A 14,032-nucleotide genomic window follows, 5' to 3' on the forward strand; every position below is an offset into this window, starting at 1 on the left:
CGCATATGGGCTACGATCTGTGCCTTCGCATGCTGGTCAACTGTCGTTCCGGTGTGGGTGGCAAGGAGGCGCATTCATGAAGGACGGTGAAATAAAAATCGAGGGTCTGCTGCCGCCAAGCAGCAGTCTCATGACCATACGTAATAAAGGTTCTCAGTAGGGCCGGCTTGGCGCAGGTTAACCACCAACTAATCGACGTAGGATACGTCGGGAGGCTGCGGACGCACTAAGTCCACGTGTCTTCGATGGCGCGTCGACAATCCGGAGAAGCGAGATGAGCAAGGTTTAATTTCCAGGGATGTCGGCTACGCCACACCCGTTGGCGACGAAGGGTGGCAGCACATATATAGGCCTCGTGATCAGAAAAGGCTACTGGCCACACCTCCGCGTCACACACCGTTGCCGCGAGAGATGCGAGACGTAAATCCTATCGATGCGACTAGACGAGTGACTCGTGAAAAGAGTATATCCCGGTCTATTTCCTCGGACATGTTCCCATGTATCTACCAGTTGGAGATCGACGATGAGTGTCCCAAGTTCGGGGCACGGTGAATTGCGTGGCATCTGATCTTTAGGTGCTTGTGTGCAATTGAAATCGCCCCCTAATGCCTGCCCTGAAAAAGCGGTGTTATTCCTTCTACGAAGAAGAGCGATCGGTCACGACGGCGATTCGTTCCGGAAGGGGCGTCAACCTTGATAAACCGGACGCCTTGCACCGTTACGGCCATTCCTCTAGCGTCGGGTAGATAATCGGACTTGGTCTGAATCGAGGCCCTCTCTGAGGAGACCTGTGACTCCACTGTTAGTTGGCGAGGCGTGGGACACATGAGCCGTATAACCATACACGCCCGAGAAATCGGCGGCGAAGACTTCCTGGAGGAAGACAATGTCAACGCTTGCTGCATTTAGCATGTCTTGGAGCAACGACAACTTCGTACGTGTCCGAATTGTGTTAATGTTCCCAGAATGAGATTTTCACTCTGCAGCGGAGTGTGCGCTGATATGAAACTTCCTGGCAGATTAAAACTGTGTGCCCGACCGAGACTCGAACTCGGGACCTTTGCCTTTCGCGGGCAAGTGCTCTACCAACTGAGCTACCGAAGCACGACTCACGTCCGGTACTCACAGCTTTACTTCTGCCAGTATCCGTCTCCTACCTTCCAAACTTCACAGAAGCTCTTCTGCGAAACTTGCAGAACTAGCACTCCTGAAAGAAAGGATACTGCGGAGACATGGCTTAGCCACAGCCTGGGGGATGTTTCCAGAATGAGATTTTCACTCTGCAGCGGAGTGTGCGCTGATATGAAACTTCCTGGCAGATTAAAACTGTGTGCCCGACCGAGACTCGAACTCGCACAGCGCACAGCGCACACTCCGCTGCAGAGTGAAAATCTCATTCTGGAAACATCCCCCAGGCTGTGGCTAAGCCATGTCTCCGCAGTATCCTTTCTTTCAGGAGTGCTAGTTCTGCAAGTTTCGCAGAAGAGCTTCTGTAAAGTTTGGAAGGTAGGAGACGGATACTGGCAGAAGTAAAGCTGTGAGTACCGGACGTGAGTTGTGTTAATGTTGATGGTCGTTAAACGATAGGCCTGTAGATCGTCTCCTGCGGTGGGGGCCGCCGTCAGTGTCGCCGTGAAAGGTGGGGCCTGTAATCTGCTGGAAGCGTCCGCGCCGTCATCTGTTGCTACTCGGGAGGTACCGAGGTGTGGAAGGAGAGACCCCTTATAACACTACCGTCTACTACCGCTGTACCATAACCTTAAAGCTGGAAGTAGGTTGCGTGAGAAAACTATTTTATTAAAGCAATTATAGTACAACGCAACAGAGCAGTGTTACCCTCTGAGAGGAATTTTGTTGTGTTGACCGTGTTGTACCTAACGGAGGTGGTTTATCGGAAGTGAAAGTCAGAATTACGGAAATATTTGAACAGTAACAAACAAAATTTTGCTTATCTGCACTGTTTAACAGGTAAAGAAAACGGTCGCCAGCCTAACTAGGCAGGAGAATGATTAACATTCTCGTTCAAGAAAATAGTTATTAATAACTTGAATGGATAAACACAAGCTATACTTTGTCACACGCGAGTGCAGTGAACTCTTGACACATACATATGTGTACGGTAAGATTGAAACTAACAGTTAAAGCAGCACAAACTATTTGCAAAATTATAACAGATACCGAAACACACTTTTACTTTCAGGGCTTACACAAACTGAATGGTCTTTATAACGTTATTATTACTATTAACTGCAGAATCATTAATTGGATATAGGTTAAGTCTCTCTCAGTTAGATACGTTACTATTTTAATGAAAGTTAATTTGAATCCACTTACAGGTTGCTCCTTACTATCATTTGACTAAAGAAATTAAGGTTTTCCTAATTAGTGGTCTTTCCGTTACTTGTTACCGAGCATTAACCCAATAGACAAACTGTGGATCCTGTTATATTATTAATAAACACTTCTAATACACAGGAGAGACAAACACTTAGCAAACTTGAGTATATAACGTTCCGCACTGCAGTTTTCCACTTTTACTTCATTGAGACACAAAATTAACATATATGTAAGATACTGACTCGCCTTTTGCGATTTGCAACAGGCAGTAATGTGATCATTTACTAAGGAAAACTTTATAAGCCTCAGTCTTCAGAACTTTTAATTTGAAGTTGGCAACAACACATTAATAAGCAGTTTTAATAGAAAAATTATTTTCTGCAAGCATCAGTTACTTTAGTTCACTTCCTTGCCACTTTAACTTTCTTTTTACTATGTTCAAGAAACATCAATTAGCAAAACACTGGGCTTTAATGTTCTTTCAGTAGGGACACTCGGAAATCACATTAGTTCAAACGGAGAGGAACCTGAGAGGTGCTATGATAAGGAGAAAAATCAAGGTAGGTACATAAATGCTGTTATAAATTACCTTATATTTGAGCACACTATCACATCCATTTAGCCGATCCTTCACTGTACATTATTATAGTACTCCTTTACACTGATTGCGCAATGTGGTGGCAACTGCAAGTCGGTAGGTAGAATTGCAGGTAGAATTGCTGGACTCTGTCATTTCTTGGTGGCGATGATAGATACAAATTCCAGAATAGTTCCAGCTACTTATCCATCCATCCGAGGCAATGGAAAGTAGCAGAAAAAACCTCTCTCGGAACCAGCACAGCATGCAACATTTACATTTGGTAGCTCGTCCCCGACTCGTGGCTCGCCCCCGACTGGTAGCTCGTCCACCACTGACTCTCAGTTCCACCTTTTCTACCTAGGCCAACCACAATTTTCGTGCGCTACACAGTTCCGTTCCCGAGGGGAACCACAACACCTTATACATACAAACTAATTAAGAACCCTAAGTGAGGATCAGCAGTTTACATAACAATAACCAAATACATTAAATAAAACAGAATATTTGCACACACTGACATTTCTTCAAAAAATTATTCACACAGATTACAATTATATACAGTAAGTTTTGTTCCCTCCAAATGGAACAAAGAATTTAAATGACAGATACACTACTTTGCATTGAATCAAATCACATCAAAGTTTGTACAATGAAAGGAGTATACAATTTTATGTTATCAATTCAAACAAACACATTTACAGAAGCTCAACGATGTAACATTAAGTAAAACAAGCAAAATAAATCAGTGGAGTAATAGAGCTATGGTGTTACACCCTCTCCTCATCCACCACACCGTGCGTAGAATCGTTTTCAATGTCGTCCACCCGAGGTCCGTACGTTAACGGTGGCTGCGGTAGAACACTTGTGGGCTGAGTGACCAAGGGTGAATCGGCAGTTGTTTCTGGTTGTGTACCAACGTCGGACGCTGTGCTTGCCCGAGAGAGCGGAATCGGGATTGTCAAAATCAGATCGTGTATCATCCATTTTCCTCGTCGTTTCGTCTTCCGTCCTTCAGTCGTCAACTGGAGATGACGTCCGCTGGAGGCAATCGTCTGAGGCTGTGCTACGTCGCTTTATATGTTTTCTCAGTGACCTTTGTTTTCAGACGTGGGTTTCTGTGACCGAAAGAGTTTGTGGTTCCCGTATGGCATCAGAACCTTCATATGGAGTCGATGCGCGGCGTTCTTCAACCTCTGCGGATACCGTAATGTTGTTGGTCAATTCAGGACCGGCGACATGTGCGCATTCTAACGCTTCCTGTCTCCCGGGGGGGTTGTCGTCTGTCATGACGATCGATCGTGTCACCTCTGCGTAATTGAGGGGGAGGGCTGTGAGCGTAGGAGGTGGTGTCGTGTCATGGAATTGAAGTTGTGTAACCCGACGTTGAATACACGCCGAGCGCACAGGACCCTCCTGGCCGCAACCAGAACAAGTACGAGGTTGTCCGTCGTACATTACTATTGCTCGACAGCCACCTATGACTAAGTAAGATGGCCCATGTTTCTTTAATTCAATTTTCATTTGTCGGACGCCGTTGAGGACCTGTTAGGTCTCGAAGGTGTTCCATTTTTCGGCCACGTGGCTAATTACCGTCCTATAAGGGCGGAAAGCTGAGGTAACTACGTCCGATGGCACTTCGAAAGGGAGTTCGAAGACTCTTAATGTGCGTAATCCTAGTCCAGCATGGTCAACAGTAACCTCTCCGGTGTGACCATCGGAGTGTTTGAACTTGAGAGTGTTCGCGCATCTGTTCACAACTGCGTGTCATAACTCGTCATCGACCATCTTAACGTAAACGACGCTACTTGTGATGGATAGGTGGATACCGATGATGTGCTGTGTTGGTATTTGTACTTAGTCACGGATGAACCGTTCGACTTCAAAGGCTCGTGGTCGTGCGTAGTCGGGCTGGAAGGTGATCTTGATGGTAGCTTTTCTGTACGAATGAGCCATGGCGACTCAGTGCCAACGGACGCGGCTATTAGCTGCGGCGAGGAAGTAAACAAACTGCGCGCGCTCGCGACTCTGCGGACGGGACGTAAACAAGACCGGCCGAAAACAGACTCACTCTTGGCTATCCTGGCGGGTGCCTCAGTGCCTCATCTCAAACTGATAAATTTACAACTCTCGATCGTCACAGAAAGTCTGTAACGTCATCAAGGAATCAACCTGTACGCTCATTGATAAGCTTCCTCAGGTTTCCCGTACGTGTAATAGGGACACGCTGGTGTTGACGTCCATGTTCATGTTCTGGAAGTTCTGATAATGGGCTTCTTCATCCTTTCCATTCACAGATCTCGCAATGGCTGTAAATACTAAACCACTTATCACTACAGCTAAATTTAAATTTTACGAGGACTGCGAACACTGCAATTCATGTAAATATTCACGGCACGTTGTTCTCCAAATGTCAAAGCTAGACTGCTACGTTCGCAGGTTCGAATCCTGCCTCGGGCATGGATGTGTGTGACGTCCTTAGGTTAGTTAGGTTTAAGTAGTTCTAAGTTCTAGGGGACTGATGACCACAGATGTTAAGTCCCATAGTGCTCAGAGCCATTTGAACCATTTGTCAAAGCTACCTGACGTCATACAGTTTTTAACGCTACATTTTGGAACACTGTATCCTAATGCAAACAGCACATCTGCAGCTGAAGTTCGCTACACTGAATTTCTTGTTAATTTTCTTGTTACAGGCTAGTCAAGGAACTAGAAGGTTTGCTGAACATTATTATACTGTTCCAGTTCTTGGGCGCTACAGTTGTTATATGTGTGACGTTGTTCCAGAGTTCAACGGTACGTTTTATGACTAGTTTCATAAATTAAAAAATTCATTCAGTTACCAAGATGTTTCATTCTAAAATATTTCGGAAATAAGGACGTTTTCTGAATGAACTTAATTTCTATTAATATTTTCTGTGTTTAGTAAGTGGATAATGTATCACGTTTAAAATACTAATCAATTATTCTTCTAACAATTTTAATAAACATTTTTGGAACAGTGATTAAAATTTTCAAAATTTTTTTTCGTTTTTAAAATTTAGTCTTAAGCACACCACGTATGTTACAAGAAAATAGGCGACCGGTTTCAGTCATATCACATGACCATCATCAGATGCATGGCATCCTTCGAAGATGGTAGGTGGAGCACTCTTCTCAGCTGCTGTGATGTCAGCCGAAACCGGTCTCCTATGCTCTTCTAACATACGTGGTGTAACTAAGACTGAATTTTGAAAACAAAAAAATTTAAATTATTGTTCTCGTGACTGAGATATGTAAAATACTGAACTTCATTGTGTATATTGCTTCTGACCCTTATTGCAAAATACACTCCTGGAAATGGAAAAAAGAACACATTGACACCGGTGTGTCAGACCCACCATACTTCCTCCGGACACTGCGAGAGGGCTGTACAAGCAATAATCACACGCACGGCACATCAGACACACCAGGAACCGCGGTGTTGGCCGTCGAATGGCGCTAGCTGCGCAGCATTTGTGCACCGCCGCCGTCAGTGTCAGCCAGTTTGCCGTGGCATACGGAGCTCCATTGCAGTCTTTAACACTGGTAGCATGCCGCGACAGCGTGGACGTGAACCGTATGTGCAGTTGACGGACTTTGAGCGAGGGCGCATAGTGTCAATGCGGGAGGCCGGGTGGACGTACCGCCGAATTGCTCAACACGTGGGGCGTGAGGTCTCCACAGTACATCGATGTTGTCGCCAGTGGTCGGCGGAAGGTGCACGTGCCCGTCGACCTGGGACCGGACCGCAGCGACGCACGGATGCACGCCAAGACCGTAGGATCCTACGCAGTGCCGTAGGGGACCGCACCGCCACTTCCCAGCAAATTAGGTACACTGTTGCTCCTGGGGTATCGGCGAGGACCATTCGCAACCGTCTCCATGAAGCTGGGCTATGGTCCTGCAAACCGTTAGGCCGTCTTCCGCTCACGCCCCAACATCGTGCAGCCCGCCTCCAGTGGTGTCGCGACAGGCGTGAATGGAGGGACGAATGGAGACGTGTCATCTTCAGCGATGAGAGTCGCTTCTGCCTTGGTGCCAATGATGGTCGTATGCGTGTTTGGCGCCGTGCAGGTGAGCGCCACAATCAGGACTGCATACGACCGAGGCACACAGGGCCAACACCCGGCATCATCGTGTGGGGAGCGATCTCCTACACTGGCCGTACACCTCTGGTGATCGTCGAGGGGACACTGAATAGTGCAAGGTACATCCAAACCGTCATCGAACCATTCCTAGACCGGCAAGGGAACTTGCTGTTCCAACAGGACAATGCACGTCCGCATGTATCCCATGCCACCCAACGTGCTCTAGAAGGTGTAAGTCAACTACCCTGGCCAGCAAGATCTCCGGATCTGTCCCCCATTGAGCATATTTGGGACTGGATGAAGCGTCGTCTCACGCGGTCTGCATGTCCAGCACGAACGCTGGTCCAACTGAGGCGCCAGGTGGAAATGGCATGACAAGCCGTTCCACAGGACTACATCCAGCATCTCTACGATCGTCTCCATGGGAGAATAGCAGCCTGCATTGCTGCGAAAGGCGGATATACACTGTACTAGTGCCGACATTGTGCATGCTCTGTTGCCTGTGTCTATGTGCCTGTGGTTATGTCAGTGTGATCATGTGAGGTATCTGACCCCAGGAATGTGTCAATAAAGTTTCCCCTTCCTGGGACAATAAATTCACGGTGTTCTTATTTCAATTTCCAGGAGTGTATATTTACGATATAAACTAAATTCCTGTTAGTCATTTATGTATGGCTTCCTCTTCTGCAATTCTTTCTTAGTGGCATAATTTCATTAGTAGTGTTAAACGTTTAATTCGCTGAATGTAATATTTTTATTTTTATTAACTTTTACAGAATACTGGCAACGTAATGACATTATTGAAACTCCAGGCGTATCTGATGGTTATTATATACGAAATATTCATCTACTGCTGGTACGCTGATGACATACTATATCAGGTAAACCAGACATGGCTTCATCGGAAACTGTGAAAGTCACAATACTTTCAGTTCCTGATTTCGGAGTTTGTAATGAATGTCTGAAGAAATCTATATTACTGTTGCATCATACTCAATTTGTATGGATAGTATCTCCATCTACGTCACCTCTGGGCACCTGAGCGACTTTAAATAATTTTTTGGATTACATATTTTTGTATGTGATGTTAAACATCTTTCAGGAATTGTTGAAAATCCGTCATATATTATAAAACTGGAATACTTCATTACTCTAAAAGTTGTTTCCGGAGTGCATTGGGGCAACCTTGGACTTGTAACGGCATTTATCGATTGTGTATCGTATAAATTCAATGCTTAACTATAAATTTCAAATACTCCATTGGTGCAACGTGTGTAGAAGATTTAATCCTACAGCTCAGTCTTCATTACTGGTCGGAGAGGTGATCATTGTCTCCGTTTCTTTTCTTTTGTGTCATCGGTCTTCTCTCAGGTACGACGCCACACACGTCAAAATCCTCTTCTTAGTGAAATTCATCGTCTCAGGGAAGCACTTAGGACCAACAATTTCGATAATTTGATGCATATGGCCCAATGCCACTCGAACCCTACAGTTTTTGCTTCCTTAACTTCTTGTGCCGTGTAAATTATTCTCTGTTCTACCCGGTCCCTTATTCAAGTCAATGTTCTTCAGATAATCCCTTCTTCACTGATTCTGCTGAGGATAGTAGTAGTATGGTATTCTGCCTTATGACGGGTCTTGTCATGGGTTAAGCCTCTTCCACTTTTTTCTGTCCACAGCCAGTCTTCTCATTTCTGAATGTTTGTCTTCTTAGATATTGTCCAGCATTTGATATATTCTTTTTCCTCTTCTCCTTTTTCCTTTTTCCATTCCTTCTACACCTCCCTTCAATAAAAAGTCCCTCCTCAAACGATGTCCAATCCATTTCCGTTTCCTCTTTCTGAAGACTTTCAGCATGTTTCTTTCTTCTTCAACTCTTCGTAATACTTCCTCATTCCTTACTCGGTCTTCCCATTTCACTTTTTCCATTCTTCTCCATATCCACATTTCTAGTGCCTCCAATGTTCTTTCATCTTACTTCCTCAACGTCCAGGTCTCCGCACCATATAGTGCAACACTTCAGGTGTAACATTCGTCAGGTCTTTTCCTCAGATCTTTGTTTAGTGGTCCCACAAAGTAATTTCTGTTTCCTCTTGAATCCTTCTTTTGCCATTGCAATTCTTTTCCACATTTCTGTTGAGCTATACATATCATCCATTATTACACTTCTCAAGTAATTGAAGTTATTCACTTACTCTATACCCTCTCCCCTTATTTTCATACGGCTTTTCTCCCCTTTCCTCCAATTACCATTCTTTTCGTTTTCTTCTTCTTAATCATCATTCCATATTCTTCTAATTTTGTGTTTAGACCATCTAACATTTGTTCCGTCTCTCGTGCACCCTCTGCCATCACAAACACGTCGTCTGCAAATCTTATACAGTCCACTCTTGGACCCTCTATACAAACTCCTCTCCTTCCATCACAACTTTCACTAATAATTTCCTCCAGATACATATTGAACCGTGTTGGTGATAAACAACAAGCTTCTCTTACACCTCTTCCCGGTTCATCTTCTTCACTCATCACACCTCCTATTCCCTGGCTGAAATATAAATTTATAATTAGCCACCACTGGAGTTACTTCCCTATACGTACATGGGATGGACTTCTTTGTACAATATTCCGGAGTTAAAGCTGCTGCGGATCTCCTCATTTATTATTTCACCTGTAGCCCTCTGACCCCCGACTCATTAATGCAGGGAATTTCATGAACAGAACAACTTGAAAGCTGCGCACAAAAAAGTGAATGTGTTAGTTATTTTACTTTAGGCAAGCATAACCTGCAGCGTTTAAGAGGGAAAACCAGAATTATGTTGGTTTTATTAGTTTCGTGTTATTCAAAACAGGAATAATATAAAACTAAAGATACAAACCGATAAAAAAAATTTGCCAGTGTCTTACAACGTGGAGAACGAACATCTAAAAGGCTGGAAGCTATTTTCCTTTCATTACTTTTCCGGATTGTAAGCGAGATAAGTGCGGAAAAGGTTAGAAATTGAGTGTAACGTATGATAGATGTTGATAAGTAGTGTCATTATTAAACGCTGGATGAGTACAATTTGGGTAATATGCGCTGAGTTGGAAGGAAAGCTAGTTTTTCTTGCATATAATTGTTTATGACATCATATTATCTGAAGTTTGTGACGTACAATGAATCAATTTTTCATATACATTGAATTATATATGTGTACCCTTTCTGCAAAATGTTTTGCAAATAGAGGTAACAGTGACAAACTTATAAATTAAAACGTCATGGCGAGTGATGGGGCCTTGGCTATAATGTGGATAGTTAGCTGTTTGTGATTTACGGTTCTTCAGGAAACGCATGGTGTGGCTATAAAATAACTGGACTGATGCTGTCACACATAAGCGCACCAACAGAGGAACGAACAGTTCTGAAGTTCCACAAGAAACTTGGAAAAACTGCTACTGAAATCTATATTATACTAAAATAAATTTATGGTGAATACTGTCATGTACACGAGTTATTGGGTGGTTCAGGCATTTCCAAGATAGCTGAAAACGCACTGAAGATTACTGACTCCGGGATGCCCTTCAACATAAAATATCAGATGACGATATTGGACAGGAAGGTAATCTGACTAGATCGAATCATCGGTTCAGTATTGCCCACCCGGTTAGCCGTACGGTCTAACGCACTGCCTTCAGGACGGGAAGGCGTGCCGGTACCCTAAACGAATCAGCCCGGCGGATTAGTGTCGAAGTCCGGTGTGTCGACCAGTCTTTGGATGGTTTTTAAGGCGGTTTTCCATCTGCCTCGGACAATGCGGGCTGGTTTCCCTTATTCCGATTCAGTTACACTATGTCGGCGATTGCTGCGCAAACACTTTCTCCACGTACAAGTACTCCATAATTACTCTACTACTCGAATATTGGGGTTACACTTGTCTGGTGTAAGATGTTTCTGGGGGAGTAGAGAGGGGGGGGGGGGGGGGGCAATCGCACAATAACTCTGGGTTCTGTGTGGGGCGGCGGTGCAGTGAGTCGACTGCTGTAGCCTGTTGTGAGGTTGTGAACCACTGTGGGCTACGGCGGGGAAGACGCCTCTCCGTCGTTTCTAGGTCCCCAGTTCCATACAATACAATACAATTCTATCGATTGCTGAGACTGTAGAAATTGACAAAGAATGTGTAAGGCAAACTTTATGGTTCTATGGGACTTAACATCTGAGGTCATCGTCCCCTAGACTTAGAACTACTTAAACTTAACCAACATAAGGACAGCACATACATCCATGCCTGAGGCAGGAATCGAACCTGCGACCGTAGCAACAGGGCGGTTCCGGACTGAACCGCCTAGAACCACGCCGTCACAACAGCCAGCGCAAACTTTATGTAACCAGTTCAACATAAGAAAAATGTATGCCAAACTGGTGCCGACAGTTCTCATCATCGAACAAAAGAAACCTCATAAAAATTTTTGTAGCGACACTTTGAGTAGCATACAGAAACCGCTCCAAATTTCTTTGAAGGAGTGGTAAAATGTGACAACTTTTGATTTGTTGCCTGTGATCCAGAAACCAAGCGGAAATCCACGCAAAGGTGTGAGAAAATCTCGAATAAGCACAGGAAAATTCAAAGCAGAGATGATTATTTTTCTCGATATTCACAGAATTGTGTACCTTCACTAGGTTCCTGACTTACCATTAATCAACATTACGACCTCGATGCTCCTGCTCAGCTGCGTGAGAAAATAAACAATGAACGACAGGACTTTCGGAATAACTAGTCATCGGTTCTACATCAAGACAACGCACCAGTTCGTTCAGCATTGGCTATTAAGAGGTTTCTGACGAACTACACCATTCTAGTGTTATACCACCCATCTTATTCGCCTGACCTAGCACCATGAAATTTTCGGTCCGAGAGGTTGCTGTTTGTAGTAATTGACAAAGTCATCCATTAAAACAGAGGTTGTATGTGACGTTCCCTATAGTAATGTTATAGGCTATTTGCTTTTCCTTAGCTATACAAACTATCAGGGATCTTAGGTTGTTTGCAGATGATGCTGCCCTTTAGTGTCTAAGAAAGTCATCCGAATATCAAAACAAATTTCAAAATGAATTATGAAAAGTATTTATGTGGTGCGAAAATTGGCAATTGACTCCAATTAACAGAAGTGTCAGGTCATTCACATGCCTGTCGACAGGGATCCGTTGAACTTCGGATGCACGATAATGGAGTTACATCTGAAGCTCGTAAATTCAACTACATACCTAGAAATTACAAATACGACCAAGTAAAATTGGTAGGAACACATTGAAAATGTTGTGGAGAAGGCGAAGCAAAGACTGCGTTTCATTGACAGAGCACATTGAAGATGCAAGGGATCTACTAAACACACTGCCTGCAGTACGCTTGTTCGTTCTCTTTTGGAATACTGCTTCGCTGCATAGGATCTTGAACAGATATAATTAACGGGTTACGTCGAAGAATTTCAGACAGAGCAGGACTATTTGTATTATTGAGAAATAGGGGGGGAGAGTGTGACGAACATTGTACAGGATTTGGAGTGAACATCATTAAAAGAAAGGTGTTTCTAGTTGCGGTAAGACCTTTTCATGAAAATTCAATCACCAACTTTCCCCTGAAAACCGTAAAATATATATAGGGAGAAACAATCATCGTAATATACAAGGAGAAATGTGAGCTCGAACAGAAAGATATAGGTGGTCGTCTTATCCGCGCGATGCTCGAGAGTGGAGTAGTAGGAAGCTATATTGGAACGAATAAGCCCTCGGTCACAAATATTAAGTCAAAATTGACCTGGTTTCGACGCTACTATGAGCGTCGTCTTCAGAATTAGACTAACTGTTCTAAAACATATTAGGTATATAGTGCGTTAATAAAATTAGTGTTTGTACTGACTGGAAAAGATGCAGTACTTGCAAGTCACATATTAAAATAGATCTATTGTGAAGATGGTTATATGAACATCTGCCAGGCGCTTATGTGTGTTTTCCTGATATTCATGTAGATGTAGGTGTGAGGTATATTTGTTTCCCAAGGTCAAATCTACGTTAAAAGGAACAAGATGTCCATCCCTCGAAGCAACCAACGGAAACGCAGCATGTGTCATCAAAGAGCTAACTGAAGAAGACTCGCAGCACTGTTTCCAGCAACGGAAAATTCCCATGGAGCGTTGTAGGGACAGATGAGTGGAGCATACTTACAGTGACAGTAAGTAAATATGTCTATTCTCCAAGTAACTGTTTTACAGGAATAGTCGCATTATTTTCAAGCCACACTTCCTACAGGTAGTTTTCGCTTCGTTTGACTTATTGTGTTCAACTTTTAATGTGAGATTATTGATCTTAAAGATCAGATTATGACAAGAGCGTAAATTTGGTCAATACTTGAATGAAATAGTGTGAATAAAATTTATGCTACCCCTTAAAGTAGATAGGCAGGTCACTGAGAGAACGTTCTGGCCACGTTGTAAATCAGTCCACTGAATTACTTGTACCGCCTAGTAGCACCGCCTGCAGTTGTAGCTACCAGCGTCTTGTGCTGACTGTGGGTGGGCCGTCTGCTTGGTGCCGCAGAGCTCCCAGCTGGCGGTGGGCGCCTACTCGTGCTGCTGGCTGGACTCCACCCCCAGGCTGAGGCGCGCCCTCGTGCTGGTACTGTGCAGGGCGCAGAGGCCGCTGGGGCTCACCGCCGGCAAGTTCTACCACATCTCCCGCGCCACCTTTGTACGGGTAAGTGCTGCGCACCCCTTTGTCTTACGTGTTGTTGCCTATTTACCTTGATACAGCTTTAACTCCTAAATACACTAAAAAAATTGAAAGTTGGTGTATTAGAATTCATGATCTCAATATGAAGTGGATTTCACTACCACTCTTACACTTTTCGTTATTTCAGTCATTACTTTTTCAACGCATAGATTGAGCAGTGTTGGTGAGAGGCAATATCTTGCCTCACAATCTGTCTTACTCCTTCTTGATCTTCAATTCTTACTGTGCAATTTCCTTCTTGTACATATA

General features: G+C 44.0%; 1 protein-coding gene across 1 annotated transcript in view; it reads left to right on the forward strand.

The window, feature by feature from the left end:
• LOC126282283 (odorant receptor Or2-like) overlaps positions 1–14,032 on the forward strand; it is a 54,501-nt gene that overhangs the window by 9,125 nt on the left and 31,344 nt on the right. The window contains exons 2-4 of the mRNA XM_049981936.1: positions 5,611–5,710; positions 7,800–7,904; positions 13,592–13,747. Coding sequence (XP_049837893.1) covers positions 5,611–5,710; positions 7,800–7,904; positions 13,592–13,747 — 361 coding nt within the window. The remainder of the gene's footprint in view (positions 1–5,610; positions 5,711–7,799; positions 7,905–13,591; positions 13,748–14,032) is intronic.

Source organism: Schistocerca gregaria, chromosome 7 (genome assembly GCF_023897955.1).
Source record: "Schistocerca gregaria isolate iqSchGreg1 chromosome 7, iqSchGreg1.2, whole genome shotgun sequence".
NCBI lineage: Eukaryota > Metazoa > Arthropoda > Insecta > Orthoptera > Acrididae > Schistocerca > Schistocerca gregaria.